General features: G+C 50.5%; 2 protein-coding genes across 6 annotated transcripts in view; one reads left to right on the forward strand and one right to left on the reverse strand.

The window, feature by feature from the left end:
- The window catches only part of SIM2 (SIM bHLH transcription factor 2), a 47,081-nt gene extending 31,087 nt beyond the window's left edge, over positions 1-15,994 (forward strand). For 2 of the 3 annotated variants that reach the window (XM_033856049.2, XM_033856051.2), the window contains 4 exons: positions 8,751-8,898; positions 10,238-10,406; positions 10,945-11,353; positions 13,373-15,994. In XM_033856049.2, coding sequence (XP_033711940.1) covers positions 8,751-8,898; positions 10,238-10,406; positions 10,945-11,353; positions 13,373-14,016 — 1,370 coding nt within the window. In that variant the 3' untranslated portion in view covers positions 14,017-15,994. The remainder of the gene's footprint in view (positions 1-8,750; positions 8,899-10,237; positions 10,407-10,944; positions 11,354-13,372) is intronic. The other variant, XM_033856050.2, reaches the window with a different exon arrangement.
- Positions 15,995-20,112: 4,118 nt separating this feature from the next.
- Positions 20,113-27,732, reverse strand: part of HLCS (holocarboxylase synthetase) — a 195,055-nt gene continuing 187,435 nt past the window's right edge. The window contains exons 9-11 of one of the 3 annotated variants that reach the window (XM_033856052.2): positions 24,949-25,063; positions 22,576-22,789; positions 20,113-20,474 (exon numbers count right to left, since the gene is read on the reverse strand). In XM_033856052.2, coding sequence (XP_033711943.1) covers positions 20,303-20,474; positions 22,576-22,789; positions 24,949-25,063 — 501 coding nt within the window. In that variant the 3' untranslated portion in view covers positions 20,113-20,302. The other 2 variants (XM_033856053.2, XM_073804490.1) reach the window with 2 other exon arrangements.

The following is a 27,732-nucleotide window of genomic DNA, read 5'->3' on the forward strand; positions in this document are numbered from 1 at the left end:
GGGAGGGGGGGGGGGGCACGGGCAGGGGAGCAAATGGGAGGGTTCACAGCTCCACACCTCCCTGCCACTGTCAGGGTGTCTGAGGAAAAGCCCCAGCCCTGGAGGTCCCAGCCCCGTCCCCTGAAGCAGGAGCACGGTGAGCCTCTCTCTCCAGCACAGGAATTGAAAGCAAACCCTTGAATTACACGAAGGGAGAGTTATTTTTCAAAGCAGGGCTGAACTGTGGGAAAATAGCCTGTAAGCGCAGAGAAAGGAAGCTCACGGAACTAGTCTTTGTTTCAAATACCACTTTTCATCTCTCGCATTGCATGGCTAACAGAGGAGCACAGGGGTTTTCAGGGGGAACAAATTCAACTTGTGTTTTGGAAATGTAATGAAGCCCATGGTGGTGGCCAGTGGGAGGCTGCCGTGTCTCTGACATGCACCAGATGCTTTTCGCTTAGGAACCAGAGGGGCGCTGGGCCAGGTGGGCCAGGTGAGGCTGGGAGGAGGAGAGGCCTGTCTGTGGGTGGGACAGGCCATTGGGTGCTCAGGCCTTCAGTGGTCCTGACCACACGATGGGTCTTCAACTTGTCCACCAGGGGCCCCCGTCTTCCTGAGCTCATCCGACTTCCTAAACCTACCGGGGGGGTTTATTCGAGAGGTCTCCTGTGATTTACGAGATGAATTCGCCTCACTTCATTCGGAATTGGGGATTTCCAGACTTTGCGATTATCGCAAGGTTCCTGAGAGGGAAGTGCACACGGGCTTCCAAGGGACACGCAGAAAAGGCGGAGGGTTTACACGCCAGAGGGAGCACGGCTTTGCCAGATGAGCTAGAATTGGTGAATCAAAGAAAACAGAAAATAGCAGTCTAGGCAATGACTGCTACTGTGCTGTGACTCTGACCTTCACCATGGCCGAGAAACCACCGCGGGGGCAGCAGGTGCAGAGCACAGGGCAGCGAGGCGGGGGGACGGCGGCCATGGCCTCGGATCCCACCCGTCTCCCCTCCGCCAGCTTCCCTGCCCCCCCCATGTCAACGAAAGCCGAGTGACAGCCGGAAACAGCTGGGGCCTCTACCCACGCGTCAGGTGGGAGTGGGTCTCCTGGAGCTCAGCCTCGGCTCCAGCCTTGGAACCGTCTCCAGACGTCCCTCAGGGCAGCCGACACGCTTCCCCGAACGTTACTTCGCCTCCAGAGCTGGACGAGGAAAGGGAAGACAGTCTGCAACCAGGGCAGGTGTTTGGAGGCGGGTCTTCAGGGCGTGCTGTTCGGGAGATTTTGAAATCTCTCTGTCCGGTGGTCCCTGCGGCCTCACTCTCCTTCCCGGGCTTCCCGTTCCTGCCTCTCCCCACCCAGGGATGCTTGGCATATCTTTAATTTCCTTGAAACACAGGAGCTGAGTCTGAGGTTCAAGGGCAGTGGTTTATTTGGACAGTGGCTGAAGCAGGGGCAGCGAATGGGAAGAGGGGCGGAAGGGAGGGAGCCATCGAAGGGGCGTGTCCGGCGGCTGCTGCCACAGGCCACCGGCCCCCAATCCGCCGGGGACCCTCGCAGGCCAGGCAGGACACCTGCCTCAGCTGTGGCACTGAGGAGAGAGGGAGTGGGGGTATTTATACACTCCAGGCATTGGCTGAGGCTGCTCTTGGGGTGTTGTACCCCTTATCTGCCAGGGGCTCAGGCAAAGAGCAGCCTCGGGGGGGGAAGTGGGGCCTCAGGGTGGAGGTAGGGCCTCAGGGTAGAGGTGGGGCCTCAGGGTAGAGATGGGGCCTCAGGGTAGAGATGGGGCCTCAGGGTGGAGGTGGGGCCTCAGGGTGGAGGTGGGGCCTCAGGGTAGAGGTGGGGCCTCAGGGTGGAGGTGGGGCCTCAGGGTAGAGGTGGGGCCTCAGGGTAGAGATGGGGCCTCAGGGTGGAGGTGGGGCCTCAGGGTGGAGGTGGGGCCTCAGGGTAGAGATGGGGCCTCAGGGTGGAGGTGGGGCCTCAGGGTGGAGGTGGGGCCTCAGCGTGGAATGGGGCCTCAGCGGGGAGGGGGGCCTGAGGCCAGGTTGGGGGGCCTGAGGCCAGGTGGGGGGAGCCTGGGCGGGAGGTGGGGCCTCTGGAAGTTTCTGGGGCGTCTGTGGTGGGGGGAGGGGTGTGAGGCGGCCAGTCCCGAGTGAAGGTCCACCTCTTCACTGCGTGTCCTCAGCTTCGTCCCCTCCCTGGCTCCGTGAGGCACCGTCCCTCCACAGGCTGCCCCTCGCCTGTCCTTGCGCACGTGGCTGTCCCCTCTCTGGGGGCCTGTTGCTCCCACTGTGCAGGGCCCCTGCTGGATGGCCAGAGTGTCGTCACACTGAAGCTCCCGCCCCGTGAGGGCTGAGGCGAGCCCCGCACCCTGTCCGGTTCTGTTTCCACCCCCGGCTCGGTGCCCAGGCGGGGCCGGCCTCTTGCTTCCGGGCAGTGCTCTCCCTCATGCTGCCCACGTGCTGTGCGGTCTGCCAGTCAGCGCAGGCTGCGGACGAAACTCTGCAGACCGGGCTTAAGGTCAGGAAGTCGGCAGGGCTGGTTTCTTCGCTCTCCTTGCTGTGTAGACGCCCGGCCTGTGTCCTCACGTGCTCTCCCTTCCGTGTGTGTCTGGGTTGCATTCTCCTCTTCTTCTAAGGACACAGTCATACTGGGTCAGGGCCCACCCACGTGGCTTCATTTCACCTGATCACCTCTTTGAAGGCCCCGTCACCAGACGCAGCCGTGTCCTGAGGTCCTGGGGTTGGGATGTGAACCTGTGAATTTGAGGAGAGGACATAATTCAGCCTCGCCTGAGTGGTGGGCACGGTCCCGTCCCACCACTTAGCTGGACATCCCGGCTTGGGGAGGGCAGGTGAGGGGACCGAGAAGGTGGGACGCGTCCCTTCACAAGGTGACTTTTCGGTCCTGTTGCCGGCTGCTCTGGTGGCTCAGGGGCCCGGCCGAGCCTCCCGCCCTGCAGGCTCCCCTCTGGCGACTGGACCTCGAGTCCTTCAATCTGACCACAGCCGGAGCTGGCCTGGGGGCTGCCCCCGGGGCCTGGGCACCCACGCGGCTTTGACTGCTTCCCCTCCATGTACCACAGCCTAAGGCGGCCGCGGTGACCCACCCGCTGGGCCCCTCAGGCCTCTAAGTCCCCCAGGGAGCCTCCGGGTCCTGGGAGACGTACAGACCGACTGTCTTGGCAATTGATCAAGTAACTCGGCTCAGGAAGAAAACGAACAGTTGCCGACACCCAGGACCCCAGGAAGCTCGCTGTCCGGTTTGCCCGGGCCACGCTTTCTCCACACCGGTGTCCGAAACCCAGGAGCCAGGCGAAGGGCTCTGCTAGAGGCCTTATTGGACGTAACAAGTGATGGTTCTGCAGGACCGTGGTCAGCCATATGGTTTCCACACATTCTTCAAAACATTATCTTAACCGGCAGCAGGCGTCCACGAGGTCTGAAGAAATCTCAGCCCCGCAAGACAGGGAATCAACGCCTTCCAGAAAGTCAGCCGCGTGAACAGGAGCGGGGCTGGCCCTTGTGGTCTGGGGGAGCACAGGCTTCCAGGGCCCAGCTAGATGGGGGCTGGGATGGCCCCGGCACCTCAGCCTCTGGTCAGTGTGGTCCTGGGCATTCCCAGCTGAGCTCTCCAAGTGAGTCTGTGCCAGGGCTTTCCCCAGAACCTTCTGTAAGGAGATCCTCTAGGGGATCCTCTAGGGAATGTCTTGGACCCTCCCAGCTCGTTCCCGGCTCACTGCCTCCTGGTGGCTGAGGGGAGGCCCTAGCAGCCCTGTCCCGTGGCCTTGGGAAGGTCCTCCCAGCAGGGGCCTGCCTCCCTGCCTCCCTGCTCCCTTTGCAAAGCATTTGGGAGACTCTTGTATATGGGGGGCTTGACCTGCAGGTCCTCAGGGTGGGCAGGGGGCAGCCTGGTGCACAGGCGGGGCGGGGATCAATATCTGTAAACTTGAAGATGTGTCAGGGACACCAGGCAGGATTCTTGTGGACAACAGTGTTTTAGAAGAACCATGATGTCTACATGGCTGTTCATCCAAAGTAGTTACGAATTTCACCTAGTTCTCTAGGTAGGACCCTGTCCAGAGTGGGCCAAGCCCAAATGCCAAAGAGAACACAGGCTGTGTCCAACTATGAAAACATTTCAATGTCACAGAAAGGCTTTGAAGCCTGAATATGTGGTCCACATATTTCAAGCAATAACTGTTACAACAAAATTATAGGATGGCTGGTGTAGACCCATGGAAAACGCACTTTAAATGACGTACAGGGGCCACAAACCCAAATGTTTATGGGGCCGGACATGTAACATGAATGTATGAGTGGGTGCAGATGGGGCAATATGGAGTGGTGGAGCTTGTGGCAAACTGGAGAACACATGACCCAGCCAAAGGCATTCTGGGTAACAGCAACACTATGCCACCAACAAAGCACATCTGTGGACACATGCAGTCCATGGGATGTCAGCTTGCAACCACTCTGTAGCACAACTGTGGAACAGGGACAAAGGTCTTCAAATAGAAAATACAGTTGAAAGAAGTTTCCAATCTACCGTGAGGAGTTTTGATTGACATCACAGGGAGGCTGGCTTCTGCCACTGGCCTCTCTTGCCTCTGGACTGGAAATGGATGATGGAGTTTAATTCATATGCAGATCCTTTCTAGATGCTCCCCTCTAAAAGAGTCTGGAGGTAGAAGCAGCTTTGTCTTCCTGACGAAGGTGCAGGGAGCCTGTGCATTAAGGGGGAGCCATGAGCAATGAAATGGGAAATAATCGATAATAGAAAGCACAGTGCGATCCACACGCTGTCCTGCTCCCTGGGAGCAGTTTGGACATTTATAGGTGTGGCTTGATGGGTCTGGCTGAACCCATCTTCTGTGGTCAGTGTCACTTTGCAGATGTTGCACAATGCAGCCCCCTGGAAGTTCTTCCCCCCCGGGCTTTCCAGGTCTCAGTGACCAAACTCCCTCCAGCCCCAGGTGTAGAGCAGGGGCATGGGGGGTCAAGGACACCGAGACCCGCTCCCCAAAGGACCACGTGGCTTGTCTCCAGTCTCGCTGACTGTGCTCTCCCTGAGGCTCTGCTGGCAGAGACGAGAGCCAGGAAGAGCACGGGGACTGCACTTACATCTTCCCCACAGGGGTGGTTAGTTTCCTGTGGCGGCCGTAATCAAATACCACAAGCTGAGTGGCGTGAAACAGCAGCAGTGTACTGTCTCACAGTCCCGGAGGTCAGCGCATCGGCAGGGTCATGCCTCCTGTGGAGCTTCTGGGAGACGAGCCTTCCCGATTCCTCCAGCTTCTGGTGACTGCCAGTGGTCCTTGGCTTGTGGCCACAAACCCCGGTCTCTGCCTCCATCTCCTTCTGTGTGTCTGTGTCTTCTCCTTTTCTGTCTCTTATAGGGACACTTGTTATTAGAATGATAGCACCTTGAGATCCTTAATTACATCTACAAAGACCGTTTTCCCAAATATGGTCACATTTGCATGTTCTAGGGGTTAGAATCTAGAACATGTCTTTTGGGGGGACACCATTCAACCCACGACAGGCATTTTTGGTGTCCTTTTCAGCTCTTAAAATTCAAAACAGAAATGGATATTATGCTTGAGGCCAAAGTTTACTTTCCTTCCAGAGGCCAGCTCGTTGACGTGGCTATGCCTCCAGGAAAGATTCTGGAACCAGGAGGAATTCTGGAAGAACCAGGAAGGCCATCCATTTTTCTGGATAGTGTATTTGTGGAAGTAGACGTTCCATTCCAGAGTGGCCTCGGTAAACTGTGACCACTGGCTCTCATCTGGATGTCAGAGATGCTGCATCCCAGAGGAAGGTGCAAGGGCAGGGCCTCTGCCTGCAGGAGCTGACAGCTTAGGGGACATCTCCCCCCTGTCCCCATGCACCACTAACTACTGTAAGCAGGGCCTTGCTTCTTAGCACTCTGGCCTGGGATCCTTCAGACAGATTATTAAATTCAACAGATGGGATGAGGAGCTAGAGCAAACCGAAGAATGTTGTGACTAAGTGTCTAGGATTTCACCTTGAATTGATATGCTCATTATTGCCATGGGTCACAGAGAAGCAAAAAGAAAAACCAAAAAATTAAAAAAAACTACATCGGGCTTCCCTGGTGGCGCAGTGGTTGAGAGTCCGCCTGCCGATACAGGGGACACGGGTTTGTGTCCCGGTCCGGGAAGATCCCACATGCCGCAGAGCGGCTGGGCCCGTGAGCCATGGCCACTGGGCCTGCGCGTCCGGAACCTGTGCTCCGCAACGGGAGAGGCCACAACAGTGAGAGGCCCGCGTACCGCAAAACAAACAAACAAACAAACAAAAAACTACATCTATGTTTGTTTGGTCTCTGTATCTAAAGCTTCATCGTAGAAGACTCAGGGAGGGTCAGCGCTAATAAAATCTCTGCAAATCCTGCCATTCGAATCCTCATATAAAATATTTGGGATAACTATTCCAATAGTCATTGCATTCAGCTTAAGATGACTGTGGAGAGATTTTAGGAATATTGTAAGAAATAAGGGGAAGTATAAGAAAAAGGAAAAGTGTAATGTCATAGTCCCAGGGGCCTTACAAACACTGCAAGGAATAGAGGTCCTTGAGATCAAAGCCAAAGAGATTAACAGGTGTTTCTGTTGAAGAAAGAATGACATCTCGGGAAAGCCACAGATGGGAACCTCAGTTTGATCATGTTGCCTCTCTTTGCGGGGCCATAAGCAAATTGGTTAACCGAGTCTCCCCTAAACATTGGCCCACACCCACCCCCATAAGTAGCTACACAGAAACTTCGAGAGGCCGCTGCCCCCTCCTCACACAATGGCCCCTGAGAAATGGGAGTCAGAGGACGTGGCTCGGGCCCCAGCCATGTCCTCGAGCTCTGTTTTCCTGGTGATGCCCGCCTGCCACGGGTGTGTGCAGGGGAGTAAACGAGGCAGTGTATGCGAAAATGGGCTGGAAATAGGAACCTTGTATTTCGTTGTTAAAAAAGCAGTCCTCACAAGGAAAAGAAGCACTGTAGAGGCGCTTTCCTACCAGCATGGGCTACACTCTTCAGCATGACCTTACTTCTGCCAGCTGAGTCCAGGGACATGCCGATGGTAAGCCTGGGAAGAAAACAGCAGGTCCTGCGCTGTTCCAGAGCCCGGCCTTGGCGTCTGGGCTGGACGGTGGTTACACGTTTGACCCTGGCTTCATCCCTAGGGGGTGTGGGGCCTCATAGACGTTGTATTTCCACTTCCCACCCCCAGACAGACTGCTTACCCATGTGAAAATTAACTAAAATTTCATTCTGATTATAAAACGAATACCCCCTCCTTGTTGGAAATTCAGAAAATCAAGAAAAGAAAATGAAAACTACCTGTAATTTCATCAGTCTGATAAACGAGAGCTAGTATGTCGAGTCCTTCGCGCAAGTCTGCCACTGTTCTAAATCTTCACACGAACGCTCTAACCCTCACAGCAACCGATGGTGTAGGGACTGTGATTATCTTCCTGTTATAGTCGGGGAAACCGAGGCACAGGGAGTTAGCAACTTGTCCAAGATCACATAGTTGGGCGTGTGTGTGTGTGTGTGTGTGTGTGTGTGTGTGTGTGTGTGCGCGCGCGCGCACGCGCACACGTTTTCATATTAGGATTATACGTTATGCAGTTGAGTCTTGTCTTTCCTTCATTTAACGTTGTGTCATATGTATTCCCCGTCATATTACAAATTCTTATCAGTCATCGTGTTAGTGACTGCTTGGTATCCCATCACTTATATACCCTCTTCCTTATTATTAGACAGGTAAGTCTCTCCTTCCTTTTCTCCTGAATTAGAAGCAGGACTTCAGGGAATCTCTTTGCCCTTGAGTCTTTCTTTGCATTACTCATAATTCCCATAGGAGTAACTCCTAGATATGAGATCGGTGTGTCAATGGGTATGAGCTGTGGATCCAGAAGGACCTCACCAATTCACCTTCCTCCCCACAGCCCGCCCCCTGCTCTCCCGAAGGCCCTGAGGGGAATCAGTGCAGCTTAGGTGCCCCTGGAGGCTTTGGAAGTGGGCTGCCTAGAGGTCCAGAGTTTGTAGCCCTGCATAGAAGATGGGCCTACAGGTCCAGCTTTCAGAAATTACACAGCCAGGTAGAGGTCTCTCCTACGTGAGCATCATAGGAAACTCGTGGGCCCAGGGAGAACTAGGGTTAATGGGAAGAAGTATAAATGGCAATAGAGTGACAAACAGTTTCACTGTGAGCACACACATGTTCTGGGGACAGCAAAAATCAGCAACAATGTGACACTCCGTTGAATGCACTTAACTTACTATTGGGTTTAAATAACTACATCACACACACACACCCTTCCTTCCACCTATTATGAGTTTGGGGGATTATAACGTAATTATGGCATTTTGGAAACTAAAAAACAAAACCAATATTATCACTCTGCCAGGTGCCAATGTTGTCTGGGGACTAATTGCTTCTCCCAGTGAAAGCAGTGACAATTAAATTCGAGTTCTTCACAGGGGAGGGGAGAAGTTGCTCCGTGGACCCCGTGAAATCGTAGGCAAAAATCTTGCGTGTGTGCCCGTGCATGTGAGCACGCACACGCACGTGTGCATCTTCCTGTGGAGAAATCCCACTCCCTTAGTCCAGTTCTCAAAGGTGTCCTTGACCCCAGAAAGGTCCAGAACCTGGGCTGTAGGTCAGCTGCGGGGGCAGCCTCCTCCAAGGCGGGTGAAGGGCCGCCTAATCATTCCCCAGGACTCATGTCACCTTGTGCTTGCAGTGCTGGTGAAGGGCCAGGTCACCACCAAGTACTACCGGTTGCTGTCCAAGCTTGGCGGCTGGGTGTGGGTGCAGAGCTGCGCCACTGTCGTGCACAACAGCCGCTCGTCCCGGCCCCACTGCATCGTGAGTGTCAATTATGTCCTCACGTAAGTCAGACGCATTTGTTTCTCTCCTTGCTCTCTCCTTCTCCCCCGGCCCTCATCAGATCGCTCCCAGAAGCACCATCTCTCTCTCCCTCTGTCTTTCTGGAACTGTTCATTTGTCTCCTGTTTTGTTTTACTGAACAATCTGGTTGTCTGGGAAGGGCTGAAGGATTCCTGTATCAGCACTGAGGGCCGGGTGTGCCCCAAGGCTGAGGATGGGATCGGACGGCCCCGGGTGAGGGGGGTGAGTGGGCAGAGGGCGGGTGGGCGATGCCCCCCATCTTGAACAGGATGGAAAGGGGGTGCATATCCTGGACCAGGAATACAAATTTATACTCTTTGGGGCCACAGACGTTTAGGTCGTCCTGCTGCTTCTGCCATTTGAGACAGGGGCTATCTCCCATTTTTTCCTTGTCTTCCTACGTAGCCTGTTGTAAATGATAGTGAATATTTAGCGCCTTTAAAACTCCAGAACGTTAAGTTCAGTCACAGTTAAGACCAGTAGAAGCAACAGGACCTAAGTCTACCTGGGACCATATGTTCCTCTCCGCCCAACGTGGCTATTACGTGTTAAATCACTTTGCACCCAGCCCCACCCTGAACAGGGTCCTCTCTAATGCAGTGAGGTTTTAGGCTCTCTGTGCTTTCACAGAGTGAGTGCCAGGTTCCTGGGGGTTTGGGGCGGGGTGAGAGGTAGGTGGTGTTTTTTTTTAGGGCTAGAGTGATTTTAGCAAAACTGTACGGGAGAAAGCATTTTAGTCCTTTAATGATTCTACCTGAGCAAACAGGCCCAGGTGGGCTAGGGCTAGGGCTCTGGGCAACTTCCCCTCCTGAGAATCTGACGGTGCCGAGTTGGCTCTTTAGGGCAGGAATGGGCCCCTGGTGTGGAAGTGGACAAGGCTGGAAGCCAGGCTCCTGGACCGCCAAGGGTCGCCACTCACACCTCCCTGGTGCTAAACAGGGAAGCAGCTGGGCCACAGACACTTAAACTGATCAGTAGCATTTCTGTCCTTTCCTTTGTGCCCTGACACCCTGCCTAGTGGCGAATGGTGTCCGCAGGAAACGTGCGTGGGGCTCACGCGGTGGGAGAGAGCCATGCTGCGCTCCCTCTCTTCCTGCCGAAGAACACTGACATCACTCGGCATCTCCCGGGGGCTCTGAGCTCGAGGCTGTGGGGTGGCTTTTATAACGAGGGTGGGCCGTCCCTCGAACCCCAGCCCCGTCCACTTAGTGGAAATGATACAGTGGAGCTTCTCGAATGAACTCGCCCTGGGGACAGTCCCGGAGCCCACCCTTCCTCACAGCCCGTGGACATGACCTGTCCCCCTCTTTTGTTCCTCAGGGACATCGAATACAAGGAACTGCAGTTGTCCCTGGACCAGGTGTCCACGTCCAAGTCCCAGGACTCCTGGAGGACCGCCTTGTCTACCTCACAAGAAACTAGGAAATTAGCTAAACCCAAAAACATGAAGATGAAGACAAAGCTGAGAACAAACCCTTACCCCCCACAGGTAACACACACCACCTGCAGGGGCTCGGGGCACCTGGGCACCTCTGATCGCACTCAGGGCTCTCCCAGCCCGGGAGTTTCCCTGGGATGTCCCGCCCACAGGGTGGAGACGCGGCCTGGGGAAGGCAGGCAGAGCTACCATCCAGGGGGATGAGTCAGGTCTAGGAAACAGACTCCACTGGGGAGGCTGATCAGCTGCTAGAATCCATGTAAACCTGGCTCAGAACACTGGTGCCTCGTGTTTCCATAGCACTTGATTTTAATGGAAACCTTCCCTGTCTCTTAAAGTCTTCTGCAAGCTCTCAAAAGGCGCGAGTGGCTGCATGTATCTGGTGTGTTGTCACTTGGGGTGAGGAGATCTCTTTCCACCCAGAGGGTGGGTCCCCGGGGTGCTGTCTCCTGGGCACCTGTCCCTGGTGGGACCGCGTGCTGGTGGCCGGGGTGGGCCCAGCCCTGGGATGGGGTGGGCACTGTAGGATTGGAGAGCGGTTGCCGCCGGCCCCTCGGTGAGCCCTTCATCCGTCTTCTTCGCTCGGCAGCAATACAGCTCGTTCCAAATGGACAAACTGGAATGCGGCCAGCTCGGAAGCTGGAGAGCCAGCCCCCCCGTCCACACCCCAGTTCCCCCAGAACAGCAGCTCCATTCAGAAGGCGGCGACCTTCTGTACGCCCCGTCCTACAGCCTGCCCTTCTCCTACCATTACGGACACTTCCCTCTGGACTCTCACGTCTTCAGCAGCAAAAAGCCAATGTTGCCGGCCAAGTTCGGGCAGCCCCAAGGATCCCCGTGCGAGGTGGCACGCTTTCTGCTGAGCACGCTGCCGGCCAGCGGCGAGTGCCAGTGGCACTATGCCAACCCCCTAGTGCCGGGCAGTCAGTCTCCAGCTAAAAGCCTTTCCGAGCCGCCGGTGAACCCTGCTCGGCACAGCCTCGTGCCAAACTACGAAGGTGGGTCATGTTTGCACGAGGGAAGGGGGCAGGGCTGTGCACAGCGCTGTCGGTGGGTGGCAGATGGAAAAAGAACCCTCACACTGTGGGCAAACTTTCCCTTTTTTTCTGCTTCTAAGTGGGAATGGCTGTGCTTTCCTGCCCTCACTGAGAGCGCTTCACGAGGGTGGCCGAAAGCTGGGCAACTGAGCCGGTGTGCCTCGTGGGCACCAGGGACAGTATAAAGGGCAGAGGAAACTGGGTGTTCGGCCACCCTCCATAAAAATCCTGGCCCCGTTTGCTCCCCAAAAGGGAAGCAAACTGATTTTCCTATGTACTGAGAACCCCCAGCTATATTTATTTTATAAGATTACTTTCTACTCCACCCAGAAATGAACATGGAACACTATTGGTTTTCTTCCCATGCCAGTTTTCGAAGTGTGGGAAGCGGTGGTGGAAAATCACAGGCTCAGGGACAGAAACGCCACTCACCACCCCAGGGCAAATAGCAAAAACCGTCCAGGACTCAGTTTCTTCATCTGTAAGACAGGAACATAGGCCATGGCAATTGCCTACCGCAGGGCTCGGCACACAGCCAGCTCCTCTTGGCGGCAGGCAAGCAGAGGTCCTCTGTGGGGGTGCCACCAGCTGCCGCGGGCCCAGCAGACTCCTGCCTGCTCCTTGGGACAATCCCAGGCAGAGGGTAGAAGGTGGGGATTGAGGGTTAGCTCAGCGGGGTGTGTTCCTGTTTCACCCAGACCTAACTACTGCTCAGACTGTAGACGAGGTTTGTGCAAATGTCCTGCGGGGACCACTAAATCCCAGAGAAGAGTCACCTGCGTAAGGAGAGCTCCCTGGAGTCCCCCTCCCACCTTTCTCTCTTTGCAGGCAGCTGGGGCTCTCTGCTGCTCCTAGGGCTGCTTTGTGAACCTCTTGCTCTGTGCTGTAACCCAGTCTTTACAAGCCTGTGAGATAAATTTGGTCTCCATAGACAAGAAGAGGGCTAGATCCCGGGAGAAATCTAACCTTCTTGGAGATTAACAGGACATGTTTCTCAAAAGTAGCCAGTTTACAAAAGAACATACCAGCGGCCAGGGCAGTGCAGCTCTGCCTTTTGGCCTCAGGCAGTCCAGAGATTTGACTCCCCAGCACCCATCAGCGCATAGGATCCCTCAGATAACCAAGGAAGGGCCAAGGGGAAAAAACAAAGCAAAGGGTTTTCATAACAGCTGAAAATACTATCCACTTGAGACTGAGTTGAAAAGATTGTTTGTGTGTGTGTGCGGGAGTTGACCAATGAGATAACACAGTATTTGATTTTTAAATTGCTATTTTGAAAGTGAAAGAGCTTAATAACGACTTCATTTGTCAGTCACTTGGTAAAAAACGGACCAAAGATGCCAACTGGGGGCAGTTGTGATCGACTTCCTAGACTTTTTGATATTAAAGGAACAGGAAGGATGTCTTAAGGTTAAAAAAAAAAAAAAAGACTTCCCTGGTGGTCCAGAGGTTCAGACTCCACGGTCCCAATGCAGGGGACCTGGGTTCGATCCGAGGTCAGGGAACTAGATCCTGCATGCCACAACTAAGACCCCGTGCAACCAAATAAGTAAATAAATAAATATTTTTTAAAAAAAGAGAGGTGGGGGGAGCCAATTGATTGCAGACGTCTAATTAGTGACGATGGTCATTACTTTAATTATGACTAAAGGGAGCAGGGTGATAAGCACTCCACCCTCCCCACTGAGGTGAAAGCAAGAAAGCGCACGGCAGCCTGGGGTCACCTAACACTAGGGCCGAGGAAGCCTCTGGACCAACGCTGTCCAATATGGTAGCCACCAGCCCCGTTCGGCCAGTGCAATGAGATGTGTTCGGAGTGTCTGCACTGCATTTCAAAGACAGAAACAAAGAATACAATTTCTCCCCGATTTTTATATTAATTACACACTGAAATAATAGTCTAGCTATGCTGCATTAAATTAAGTATCTTACTAACACTAATTCCATCTGTCTCTCTTCACTTTTTCCTGTGGCTGCTAGAACACTGCAACTGGCATCCTGTGATTGGACCTCGCGGGCCCGGCACGCACGCGGGAAGGGGCGAGGGCGGCTCCGGGGCTCGAGCGCGCGGGCGGCAGGGGTGGCCCAGGGGTGGTGGCGGCCCCAGGGCCCCCCGGCTTGGTGTCGCTCTGGGCATGTCCCCCTCCTCCCCCGCGCGGGCGTCTAACGTGTCGCCTGTCCCCGCAGCGCCCGCCGCCGCCGCGCGCAGGTTCGGCGAGGATACCGCGCCACCGCTGCCGAGCTTCCCGAGCTGCGGGCACTACCGCGAGGAGCCGGCGCTGGGCCCGGCCAAGGCCGCCCGCCAGGCCGCCCGCGACGGGGCGCGGCTGGCGCTGGGCCGCGCGGCCCCCGAGTGCTGCGCGCCGCCGGCCCCCGAGCCGCCGGGCACGCCGGCGCAGCTGCCCTTCGTGCTGCTCAACTACCACCGCGTGCTGGCCCGCCGCGGGCCGCTGGGGGGCGCTGCGCCCGCCGCCCCCGCCCTCGCCGGCGGCCCCGGCGCCCCCGATGCGGGGGCCGGCGCGCTGCGACCTCGGGCCCCCGACCCCGCCACCGCCGCCTCGCCGCCCGGCGCGCCCCTGCCGCACTACCTGGGCGCCTCGGTCATCATTACCAACGGCAGGTGACCCGCCCGGGCCGGACCGCAGAGTCCTGGGGCCGCCCCGCCTCGCGCGGGGCTGCCCGCGGGGAGAAGCCATAGGCCAGCCTCTTTGGCTCCCATTTTACCAAGTCCAGCCGAGTCAAGAGGGACGAGATGTATATGCACGATTTAAATTAATTTATACAGAGACAACTATTTTACTAGAACTCCACCGCCGACTTTTGGATTTTTACCGTAGATGCCATAACCGTCCGTGTAGAGAGGACAGAGACACGGCGACGTTGGGGAGACGTGACCGCCCGACCTTTGTTCCGCAAGAGCCGGGTTTTCTGAAAGGGCGTAGCTGAGCGTCCCCGACCGCCCACGTGTGGCCTCAACTACTCCGTCTTTGGGGGGACTTGGTTTCCGCACCTTGAAATCAGGCTTGCGCGCCTTGCGTGTCCCCGATGTTCAGGAACAGTCCCTCTGGGGGCTTGGAGGAGGCGCCGCTCCTCAGATGCCTCCACTTTGCGGAGGAAACCCCACCCTGATGCAGTCAGGGGTGCCGGTGGGTGGCCGACCTGGAAGCTTCCTGTATCCAGAGTCCTTTTAGATTAAGTCAAGGCAGAATGCGATGATTTAAGTCCCATGAACGGACAACTCCGTTGTCTTTAAAAGTCATTCATGAGTCTAATTAAAAGCTGTTGTTTTAATTTAACCCTTTCCTTAATACAAACATCAAGCCCAGACAAGGGGGTGAACGTGGGTGCGCTTCACGAGTACGTTCACAAGCTCTTATTCCCTCCTACCCCATGAACTCTTGAGAACAGCACCTTCAGAAATATATGGAATAGGCATTAAATGCAAATATATATATATAGCCAGATATTTTATGAGAATGACATGTGGATGATTTCGGTGCCCAGTGGATTGGCTACCCCTGTCAAGTTTGATGACAAGGCAAAATCCCTCTGGCCCACACAGACCTGTAATTCCCTAGGCTCGTGTTTGCTACAAGTAGTGCTAATAAAGTTAGTTACATTGCATGTGCAATATGGAAGATTGTCAATGGACTGCGCCTTGTGGAAGAAAACATGCTAAAGGGATGTAATGAAAATGATGTACATGTTGTCTTCAGCGTTTTCTGCATTTTATACAGAGCAAGAAAACTCCATATGAACATGTCATGTGTATAACAGGTAAACAGAAATCTTTTTATAAAGAACCAGCAGGGACTTCCCTGGTGGCGCAGTGGCTAAGACTCCGTGCTCCCAATGCAGGGGGCCCGGGGTTCAATCCCTGGACAGGGAACTAGATCCCACATGCCACAACTAAGGAGCCCACATGCAGCAACTAAGACCCGGCACAACCAAATAAATAAATGTTTTTTAGAAAAAAAGCACCAGCAGTGTTTTTAAAATAAACTTCCATTAATTTTTGTTTTATTTTTATACTTTTGCTTCAAGATTTCACCATTTAAAAATTCTATCACGGTTCTGCAGTGGATCAATGCGTTGAACCACCCTTTTTTCAATCTGCTCCACACGATAAATGCTCCCTCGTTTTGATGCTTTTTCAAAAATGGTTTACTTTTAGGAAACTATGTCCACCTTTCTCAGTGGAAAGGTTGTTCACAAATGTCTTTAACTCACTGTTCTAGAATCAAAGTGCACCTACGTCAACTGTTCTTAAAATGTGAAAGGACCTGTTGCCCACCCAGCGTCACTATGAGGACCTGCCTCATTCCGTAGGTGTCAGTTGCCTTATGGTACAATTTGCAAATTTAGGAACATGTGTCTTGCAGTGAAGAGACAGGTTCAGAAGAATTATAGGCATACACCCCTACACAGCACTTAGCCATACCTCATGAGCAGCTTGTTGTGAGTGTGAGCACACATAAAATAAGCCTGGGGTATTATTTTTGTGCTGTCGAGACCCGTAATTAAACCATGATTCCAGGAAGGTGCAGGTTTGATGAGCAGGAGATTCACCTGACATTTTTCAATAAAGTACTGTAAAATGCTTTTGTGTCTACCTTGTCATTAACCATTGGGGGCTGTATAAATAAATACAAACCACGAAGGCTTTTGGAGCAGTTTAAGATCAAAGGTTACTGTTAGGAAAGAAGAGCGTTATAGATTTATAAATGAGAACATAAACAGGCTTAACGATGAGTGTATATGTACTTGAAAGATAAAATGTGTACTAGAAAAAACTTCCTTGCCTAAACAAACATCACAGTTTTCATAGCCTAGAACACGAAGGAAGATTCCTCTGCAAGCCGGCTTCCAGGCGGCCAGCAGCTCAGAGAAAAGTTAACAGAGCAGTTACTATGGCAACCTGATATGATTACCTCCATCTTTTAGTCTGCACATTTAAGCTGGGGATATCGTTTCCTGACTTCTGTGAGGCTCTGGAAGAGGAAGAGGAAGCATTTTAATAAATATGCATCTCTTTCACAAAAAAAGAAGAAAAAAATTGTAGTGGGTCCTAACATGTTGACAAAAATGCCAGATCAAATGGATTTGAGGAATCAGCCCAGTTCAAGACTGACTCGGCCCTCCCTCCACTGGGCCTCCCAGAGAAAGGAATTCCTTTATGTTCATTGAAGCCCTTTCTAGAAAAGCCATTCCACTCATACCTTTGTAGAGAAGTGAACAGGGTGTGAAGGGCTGCTCGGAGGAAATCTGCAAGAGCCTGTATTTTCTGCTCCCTTACCCCGACCCCTTTTGTCATTTTAAAGTCCGATGGTCCAGGCCTTCCTCCTTTGGATCCTAAGGGTGGGGGAGGTGTAATCCTTCAACGAATCCTGTTTCGAGTCTACTGTAATTTATTGTAACTGTGAGACAGTTAAGGTAGACTTTGGGGGCTGGTACAGATGAAAGAACACTTTAAAATAAATTCCATAAAATTACGGTAGCTTAAAATCTTAGTGAATAGTAGTCCTTGGGTTATCTAAGGTGCGTTACTCAAGTTCTTCCTAAACTTAAGTATGATAAATACGGTTAAAATCTTGGGGAAAAACTGTCAAGACAAAAGTCAAGCAGTTTCCACAAAAGAGAACAATTCGACAACAACAGAATCTGTTCTTATATTAAATTTGTTGTTATACTCAATTAATTTTCAAATTAAAAATTGACATTAGTAAATTTATTTCTCACCTCAGTTTTGTTTTCTTTTTTTAACTTTTCAGTTTGCTGACTTTCATTCTTTGGAGTAATATGATCTCTCTTTTGTATGATACATAATACATTTTTCAAAAATACATTTAAAAAGCCACCAGCTTCTTAATACGTAGAAATACATACATATTCCTATGTTAAACTATTTTTTAAATGTTTAAATATGAATAAAAACACTGTAACCAAAAGTAGTTGCTTAGTTTTACAAATGAAATGTGGTAAAAATAACAATGAGCCTGAACTATATAGAAAGTCTTAAAGTTTATTTTGATAGACTTACTTTTTACAGGAATTGGTTTAAATTAATTCCTTTTCAGAGATGATTCTTTGAAAAGCTAAAAATGCAGAGGTTTCACACTTTCTTTTATTTCAAATACGCATAGTAGTTACCCAGGAATACCGACTCTCCATTCTTTGTCTGTTACGAGCAAACAGATCTATGGACTGTAAGCCTAAAATGTCTCCTTTATGCACTCTGAAATGGTTGGGTGAGTCTGCTTCTCTCCTGGCTCCCAGACTCTCGGGTGAGAGGCGGCCATGCAGCCCCCGTGTGTGTGTAGGGGTAGGGGTGCGGTTGCACGCTACGCGGGTCTGGGCCTGCGCACCCACCCACAGCAATCAGGGGGCTGCAGCAGCGAGCCCCACACCGGACACAAATCCTTTCGGCTTTGCCTCCACGCTGTAAACGCTGCCAGGATATGTGTGTGTGTGTCTGTCTGTGTGTGTGTGTGTGTGTGTGTGTGTGTGTGTGTGTGTGCGCGCGCGCACGCCCCGGAAGCCCAGGTACTGCTGTGTCCTATTTTAGGGGGCACTGGGGCACAATTCAATATCCTAAGAGCACACGCCAATCCTGAGTTTAGGTGCCGTGTTTTAAAGATTAAGAAGAAAATGCAAAGTTCCTGTTAAGACTTTAAAGCTCCTTGAGGTCATCAATTGCCGGGTGCATAAACGGCCCAAATTGATGAGTGCAGTACAGCAAGTTTCCCTACTGCTAACAGCTGTAAGGGAAATGCCTTTATTCAGCTGTTCTAGATGAAGCAGAATTTCAAAAGTCTTTGGTTCCTCTGAGGCAAAATCAGGTTTATGAAAAACGCAGCATCTGCTCCAAGTCTATGTTGTCTCCCTCAAGACAACTGGGTGTCGGCACAAGTAAGAACAGTCTTAAAAGCACAGAGGCAAAGTGATATGCCCGGAACATCTCCATCTGCTTTGACATGGCCACACTTCATTAGTTTTAATTTACCAAAAGGAAATTAAATGATAACATTTTTTTTTCCCCAAAGCAGACTGTCTAGAATAGGACTTCAGCTTAAAACAAATCATAGCATGTTTCTCATTAAATAACCCCCCAAAGAAATTCAAAAAGTAATGATGGCAGCTCTGAGAGATGACTTGCCTTATATTACAGAGTTTGAGAAATGAAACTTGCAACATTAGCCTGAGATCTTTCTTCTTGATGATATTTTGCAGATGCCCTCTCAAGGGTGAGACCATTTTGTAATTTTGGGGTGCTGTGGACTTTAAACTTTTATGTAGACTTGGGCATTTAGGAGAGAGTGGGTTTTTTTGTTTTTGTTTTTTTTAAAAGAATAATTCTAATTGAAGCCTTATTTGCAAAAATTACTTCTGAAGTTCTTTTCAAGTTACATTTCCAAAACACACATATTGGGTTAGTGGACTTAACTAAACGTGTTATTTGTTTCCTTCCTATGTGGCTGCCTGTGCCTGGCTACAGGTAGGCAGATTTTATACTGAAACCACAAGCTTCTGGAGTTAGCCTGATTGGGTAAAGCTGGATGAAGAGGGTGCTAGTGCACAATAAGGGGATTCTGTTCAAAGCTGAGAGCCTCATCAAGTTTTCTTGTCACTAATTTCAGTTGGGAATGGCAGGAAGAGAGAAAAGTGGACAAAAATTGGCCTTTTCAGGCTGCAAAGTAATGTGTACGATTCTCAAGTTCAACAGAGATAGGAGTTACATGGAAAAAGCATGGAATACATCTGGAAATAGCAAATGTATATCAAAAGGCTTCCTTTCTTTTGTTCTTCCATGCAGACTCTTAGGGCATCATATTTGGAACATCTTCTTTTAAAGTTTCTCGCTCTCTCTCACACACACACACCCATCCTCTTAACTGATGGCATTCAGTAGCAATAACATTTTCTTTTTTGGCAATATGAAAAGGGGGCCAAAAAATGTGACTTGCAAATAAAATGCCACGTACTTCTATAGTGTGTGCACTGCACAGTTCCGCAGGATTTCGAAGCGAGCCTGAAGCTGGCTTACAAGCGCCACATCCTCCTTTGCGTGTGGAATGAGACTTCAAACCCAGCTGTTAGGCCCAAATCATCCACCTCGCATCCGCGCAATGCCTGATCAACGCTTTCAGGACCCTGAACTTGATCCCATCACTTCAGAATATGCAGTAAATTTAAACTTATGAAAGGAGAGCTCATTAGTTAATGTCAAAGTAATTAACTGATTTCCTCTACAAGGTCATCGCAAGCATACCAGCCTCTGTTCCGTTTAGACATTGTTATTGGACCACAAACCACAGGATGAGAGTAACACTAGAAATCTACCTTCTCTTTTCTTCACTAACAAAAAAATAAAATGATAACTAAGTGCCAATATATGTTCCTGTAGGAAAACACCTCCCTGGATGCTTGTAAACAGGGTTACCCTACCTCTAACTCACCAATGGTCTGGGCCCGAAAACCTTTTTAAAATCTGTTTTTAATAGTCTAGGGGTAGAGACCTCCACTACTGGGAAAACATTTGAATTATGCCATTGCTGTTTCCATGTAAAAACTACCCCCCTCCCCAATTAAGATGCATCCAATTCCAAGAGGGGAGAAGAATTTCACACCCTATGCCAGGGCTTATACCTGAATTAAATCTTCCACTTGTCAACCCTCCACCCCCAGCATCTTCAAACACCAAATAAAATGACAACAGAACAAAATTAAAGAATTAACAGGTTAAGTGGAGGGAGAAAACATTTGCCTACAACTCCGAATTCGTTTTCCAGATCATGGGCTAGGAAAGGCGGCAGAAATCGACGTGCAATGCTCCTGCGGCGGTTCTGCCCTTCCGCCCGTCCCAGCTCATCCCAGCTGTGGCCCGGGGCCCAGCAGACGCTCCAGACAGGACTACGGCTGTTTGGGGATTATGAGGTTTCCCAGCATGTCGAAGGAGTTGCCGTCTGGATGCACAGTCACCACTTCGCCGTTCTCCTGGTGAACCAGAAGGAACCCGGAATCATCTAGGCCCACTATCCACACCTTTGGTCCCTCAGCACTTCCCAGGCGGACCTGCTGAGCACTGAAAATGAAGAACAGCCCCCAGTCACCAGGGAAATGTAATGCTGCTGCTTGAGACAATTGTTCAGCAATTATCCATTATGCGAAAGGATTCGGGGGTGGGCTGGGATGGATATAGTTAAAATGAATCTGAGCCCGAGCTCTGACTTCCACTGGTCTCCCCTGAATTGTCCTGAAAACTACCTGCATAACCAGGGCGAAGGAAAGTCCACTAGGGAGTTAGGAATTGCTTCCCTTATAAACGACGTCACTCCTCATTCTGATCATCTGGAATGATTATTTGCACCACTTCCTTACCCTCTAGCTACTTTAGTTTTTATTTATTTATTGCTGCATTGGGTCTTTGTTGCTGTACACAGGCTTTCTCTGGTTGTGGCGAGCGGGGGCTACTCTTTGTTGCGGTGCGCAGGCTTTTCATAGTTGTGGCTTCTCTTGTTGCGGAGCACAGGCTCTAGGCGTGCGGGCTTCAGTAGTTGTGGCACACGGGCTCAGTAGTTGTGGCTCGCGGGCTCTAGAGTGCAGGCTCAGTAGTGGTGGCACACGGGCTTAGCTGCTCTGCGGCATGTGGGATCTTCCCAGACCAGGGCTCGAACCCACGTCCCCTGCATTGGCAGGCGGATTCTTAACCACTGTGCCACCAGGGAAGTCTCTCTAGCTACTTTAAAGAAACACTGTGCAACCCTCTAGGTTTTTTGGCTGAGACTGGCCACTTTCTGGCTGTGTTCAAAACTCTTTATCAAGTTGGGTAGCATCAATTATAAGTTAAACTCATTCTAATTTTACTTCTTTAGAACAGTTTCCAAATGCAACTGTTGAGTTACATCCTTGTTAGCAGTTTTAAAAGTACGGACTCTGTACCTCCCCAATTTTTATTTTGAAGAATTTCAAACCTACAGAAAAGGTGAAAAATAGTACAATGAACCTCATATTCCCCTTTCACTTATATTCACACCAACTGGTAACATTTCCCATGTTTGCTCTCTTTACACACACACACACTTACAGTTTTGTGGGGGTGGTTTTTGCTGATATTTACAAATAAGTTGCAGGCATTGTGACACTTTATACTTAAATACTTCAGCATGTATCTCCAAAGAATAAGAAGTATCTCCTACAAAACCAGAATATCATTATCACTCTCAAGAAATTTGATCTTGGGCTTCCCTGGTGGTGCAGTGGTTGAGGGTCCGCCTGCCGATGCAGGGGACGCGGGTTCGTGCCCCGGTCCGGGAAGATCTCACATGCCGCGGAGCGGCTGGGCCCGGGAGCCACGGCCTCTGAGCCTGCACATCCGGAGCCTGTGCTCCGCAACGGGAGAGGCCACAACAGTGAGAGGCCCGCGTACCGCAAAAAAAAAAAAAAAAAAAAAAAGAAAAAGAAATTTGATCTTGATACAATAACATTATTTAATACACACTGCCTGTTCAAATGTCCCCATTGTCTCATTAATATTCTTTGTGGCTATTTCCTCCCTTCCAGGATCTGATTATGAATCACATATTGCATTTAACTGTCATGCCTCCTTAGTCTTCTCTAATCACAAAACTCCCACCTTCTCTGTGTTTTTAAGACACTGCCATTGTTGAAGGGTAGAGGCCTATTGGTATACATCAGTGCTTCTCAAATTGAAGTGCCTGAGAATCCCCTGGAGCCTTTGTTAAAACACAATGCTGGGCCCCAGCCTCAGAGTTTCTGATTTAGGAAGTCCAGGGTGGAAGTCAAGAATCTGCGTTTCTAACAAGTTCCCAGGTAAGGCTGCCACTGCTGCTGGGAGATCTCACTTTGAAGATGACTGTTATCAAGAATGTCCCACATTTTAGATCTGCCTGTTTCCTCACAATTAGATTCAGCTTAAACATGCTGGGCAGGAAAATCTCCAGTGATGTTGTGTCTTTCCCAGGGCATCCCACCAGGAGGCACAGGATGCCCGTTTGTCCCAATGACTGGAGATGCTAACTTGCTCAAGGTGGTATCCACCAGGTTTATCCATCAGTAAAGTAAAAGATAATGATCTAGACCAGTGTTTAGTTTCTCGTTTTAAGATATTAAACTACTGATTTAATAAAGGAATTTTAAAAGAATGAAGACAAGCCAGCACTGACCTGTGTAGCCAATATTTATAATAGAGAGGAAGAACGCCATTGGGCCCTTCGTCCTGAAATGTGTCGATCAGCTTCTCCAGCACAGTCACACTTCTGGCGATGAGATAATCAGCTCTTAAGGGCTTTAGTTCGGCCCCATGTTGCTTATTGTATTCTGTGATGAGATCGTTGATGCATATGGTAGGGTTGCTGTTAGTCACGTTAAATCCACAGCCTGGGCAAAAACAAACAATTGAAAACACGAGTAGCTCAACCTACTGACGACATCACACGTTTCTCTGAACCACCTGGAAAAAGTTACAGTTTTTACTGTCAACTTCCTGCTTCCTTGTCCTCATTTTGAGTTTATTGTCTCTGGCCACTTAGAGAAAGACTTACGTCTTTAAGCCCATCTTCCTTTCTCACCCTTCCCTCACTATCCCGATCAAACCAGAACCATTCCAGATTACAAATTAGTTGGGCAAAAAAAGCAAGCCAGATTTGATTCAATTAAGCAGAAGCTACGAATGGGACAAAACAGAGTTGCTTCTGAAACGACCGCCTCCTGTGGTCTAGCCAAGAACTGGAGCTCTGCACTGAGCCGGATGTAAAACAAAATCTCTTGTTTCTTTTTCTATTTAAATAATGGAACACATGCTTACACATAAAGAATTTTATTCAGGTCTTAAGAAGTAAACTCTGGATTCAGAGATTTCCAACCTTGGTCATGACTTAACCCTAAAACACATCTTTTAATGCTTTATCCTTGGAAGTCTTTGGTGCTAGGGTTACACTGTTGGCAAAAGGCCAACCCATGTTTAGTGGCTCTTTCACAAGCCCCTAAACCAAGGCTTCAGGAGAGTGAGTTTCTGGCTTATCTCTGCTGTTACTTAACACCACTGTTCTCTGCAGGAGAGGGGAGACTTTAGAAAAGCCGAACCTTGGTTTTCAGCAGGGCCCTGAACCAACCTCAAAGAGGTCTTCAATAAGGAATAAAATACTGCAAGAACTAGGCAGGAAGACTATCGTTTTTTTCAGGGCCTCTGGGAAAAAAATTCCCAAAATACTTGCCTCAGATAGAACAACGATATTTACAATAACTACTTTTTGGTAAATGTTCTGCGCCACTTTCAGTGTTAAGGGAAGGACTGACTGGCCTCAGATTATTATTTTTTTAAATATACTGGCTATTAAAATACAAAGCAACGTAAAAAACAAGTAACTAGAGCAACAGGGGCAGAATTTGCAGTTGTTCATTTGTTCTTTCATTGGACAACATGCACAATAGCTGAAGCACCTGTGGCATATAAAGCATTCAATTAAGTGTATATAGCGCTGAAAAAGCTCCCCTGTATTCAGAAATCCAAAGTGCTGGGAAAATAGCTACATGAACTACTGTCAACTTAGGCTGCGTCTTTCTAAAGACCAGCAAGCACCCCTGACGGTGACCTTGAATCTTTCTCCAAAAATGCCCCCCTGTCCCCCTCCCCCACGTCCCAACGCCTTAAGAAAGCTATGGATTCTCCCCGCAGGAAAATGTTTCATTCCCCCCACACTGACAAAATTCCCTAGCTCCCTGAAGGAAACCCAGCACTGGGCCTCCTCAATATCTGTGGGCCCTATTAGGAATCTCTGCACCTAGCCCAGTTACTCATTTATAGATGGCAAACGGAGCTCGGAGGGTATGAAGAAGCTTGCCTAGAATAATATTGCCTGTTGGTAGCAGAGCTGGAAGCATACACCTTGTATTCTTTGGCTGGCGCTTCTAACACACAATCACATGTTTTCTCTCCATCACTGATTTCTGAACACCAATCAAACTCTCCTGGGCATTAGGGAGAAGCTGATGCTTGGATGACCAGGGGCCGAGGAACTTCTGAAGCCACTTCAGATCCATCTCCTTGCCTGATACGGACGTGCTGATGGGAAACAGGGATTCTTTACCCCACCCTGACCAGCCTGGAGTTTCTTCTGAGGTCAAAAAGAAGGCAACTTTTCCAGGGACTGGGAAGGTCAGATTAAGAATACAAGAAAGACTGCAAGGACACCCATCCTTGAAATTAGCTTTCTTTTCTTATTACCAAATAATACAGTAAATGTTTACTTTCACTGTTTCTAATTCATTGAGAAGCAGGAGTGTGGAGAGGTATAAGAAAACGCCTGTTTGATGAGATGCCAATTCGGTGGTTTCCATGGCCATAGATAGGAACACTAAACCCTTTGAAGGGCTTTCTACCAATCTGGCCTGTTGTGCACACATATTGTGTTCTATAACTCAAGACTCAAAGAAAAAGTAATCCCATATGATAATCCACTCCCCCCAATACAGCCATGTGTGAACCACTTTTATTTTTATTAATCTAAAAATTCTGGTGGAAGGCTTTAAAAACTTACCAATAAGTATATGAAATGTTTCTCCCATAAGTGTTGAGTTAACCAGAACTCCACCAAGCTTCATGAGGTCACTGTAATAAATATCGTTGGGCCACTTCACTCGTAAGTTGATATCCTAAAGGAAAATCTACATATTAATCAAGCAGCCAGAAGACACAAAGGGACCAGAAGAGGCCATCCAGCTAAAATAAAACAAAAGAAAAAAGATGAACAGAATACTCTTGAAACAAATGGAACAGGGAGTCTCATCCTCTCTTCTTTTTGAGACAGCTAATCACCGCTTTGGAACAATCCAGTATTAAAGTACCTGGTGGGGCTAGAGGGAAGGAGACCTAAAGAACACACTCAACAGGAATCCCAGCATTCTCCCCACCCCCATCACTGTTCATCAACAAAAACACTCTCCGAAGACGCCTACCTTGGGAGTTAAGTTCATTATCCCGATATCAACAACCACACCACAGAGTACCACTGTGTGCTGGGGACAGGGGGCAGGGAGAGAATAATACTCTCAGGGCTCTTTTCCCTTAAGGAGCTTCTGCTCAAGAGAGAGACGAATGGCCCTGGATTAACCAACGTCCTAAAAGTCAGGGAGAAATGTGCCAGCAGAATGCTCTGGAGAGAGAGAGGAGCACCTCGTTTTACTGAGTTATTAGAGAAGGTCTCCATGAACGGCCACCAGTCAACTCGGGAAAGAGAAATAGACTTGTCCAGTGGCCTGCTGCCTCTCCATCCTGAAGGATGTGGCCTGGGCAACCCTGCCTGTGCCTGGTCTCAGTGGAACGGGCCAAGGGCGGACACTGCCTTGAACTGGGCCACCCAGACCCCCACCTCCTGCCATGACTGTGAAGTTGGGGCACACAGACTGGGTGAGACCCAGTGGGCACCAGAACTGCCAGGGCTCCTGGGTCTGGGACTGGCAGGCAGGTGTGGGTAGAAGGAAGCCCATCTGGACACATGAGGCTGGAAGAGAGACACTCAGCAAAATAAAACCAAGAGACCAGAGAGTAGATAATGGCCTCAGTCCCAGAGGGCTGGCTCTTTCTTCACTGGGGGCAGGCACGGCACCAAGCCCCAACTCGGTGTTAGCCTGCACATCACTTATACCAAGCCCATGTGTTGCTACTAGTATCATCTCTATTTAACAAAGGGAGGGCTGAAGCTTAGAGACACTGCCTGGCTTGCCTGAGTCTGCGCCACCTGCAAGTGGCAGAGCTGGGATACAAACCCAGGGCTTTCTGACACCAACCCCTGGGAGCTTAACCCTATGCTATGCAGCCTGCCGCTTCCTAGCAATCCTCTTCCCTCCCTCCAGCAGGACTTCTTTTCACCTTGGCCAGTTAGAACATGTTTCTGTCCTTTAAAAGCTCATCTGCTCTATGATAGGGAAACCTCATATTACTTTTCTGACTAAAATAAGGTTCGGGGGGATGGGTGGAGGTGGGGTGGGAAGTCTGTCCCCCAGGGGACATCTGGCAATATTGGGAGGCATTTGTGCTTGTCACAGCTTGAAGGAATCCTACTTGCGTCTAGTGGGGAAAGGCTACTGATGCTGCGCCACCGCCCATAATGCCCAGGATGGGCCCACAACCGAGATGGAGGGGCCCAAACGTCAGCAGTGCTGAGAGTGAGAAACGCTGGTCTAGAAAATCTGCACCTTGGAGACCATGGTCCTGGTCACTCTCCCAATTCCCCTTCTTTCTCCTCTCTTGCCTACCCACGTCCCACGGTGGCCAGCACAGTCCCGGCCGGAGCTCAGAAACAGCTCCTCCACTACAGGGGCCGCTGCTTACTTCTGTGCTGCCCCTGCTTTCGGGCTCCTGTTTCACTTCACATTTTCAGGTCTAGTTAGTTAATGATGCAACCTGTGAAATTCTGGGTTCTCAACCAGGTGAACAGGACATCTATTCCAAGATGAAGAGAAAGTTCAGGTGTTTATTTTTCATTGTCTCAACCTTTTATTCAGACAGCTACTACAGGCCTTCCAGGTATAAAGCACTACGCTAGGCTCTTTGAGGACCAAAATAAAACCAATCCTGTGTTCCAAGAGCTGGTTGCTTTGTAGGAGTTAGAACCGGAGCACAAATAACCCTGCTTCAAGCAATCCAAGGGAGGTGCCCTAAAAGTGGCCTAGACATTTGAAAGCGCTGCATGGCATTGGAGGAGGGAGAGTTTGTAGCTAGCAGTTTCCAGGAAAGGCATTTGAGCCAGGACGCTCAGGGCAAATAGGACCTGGAGGTGCAGAGAAGATAACAGGAGCAGGATACACGGGTGGGGGGAGGCTGTAGAAGTCCAGCAGGACCTCGAGGACAGAAGAGCAGCAGGAGCAAGGGCGGGCAACCCAGCACGGGCTCCGGAAGGGACGGCACACAGGCCACCGCACTGCCCCCGGTCCGACCAGTCTGGGTATGGTTCGTGGGCAGATGGTGACATCTGGCCGGGGACAAGAAGGGCAGGATGTAAGAGAGGCCAACCCAGCACAACGGGGGGCCTATTTCAACCACCCTGTAGCTGTAGTGTGTAAGCTAATTAGACTCGGTGAAAAATGAATATTCAGGACCTCCCTGGTGGCGCAGTGGTTCAGAATCTGCCTGCCAATGCAGGGGACATGCTTCGAGCCCTGGTCCGGGAAGATCCCACATACCACAGAGCAACTAAGCCCGTGCTCCATGGCCACTGAGCCTGCGCTCTAGAGCCCACGAGCCACAACTACCGAAGCCTGCGCACCTAGAGCCCGTGCTCCACAACAAGAGAAGCCACCGCAATGAGAAGCCCACGCACTGC

The sequence above is a fragment of the Tursiops truncatus genome, chromosome 4 (assembly GCF_011762595.2).
Source record: "Tursiops truncatus isolate mTurTru1 chromosome 4, mTurTru1.mat.Y, whole genome shotgun sequence".
Classification (NCBI taxonomy): Eukaryota; Metazoa; Chordata; class Mammalia; order Artiodactyla; family Delphinidae; genus Tursiops; species Tursiops truncatus.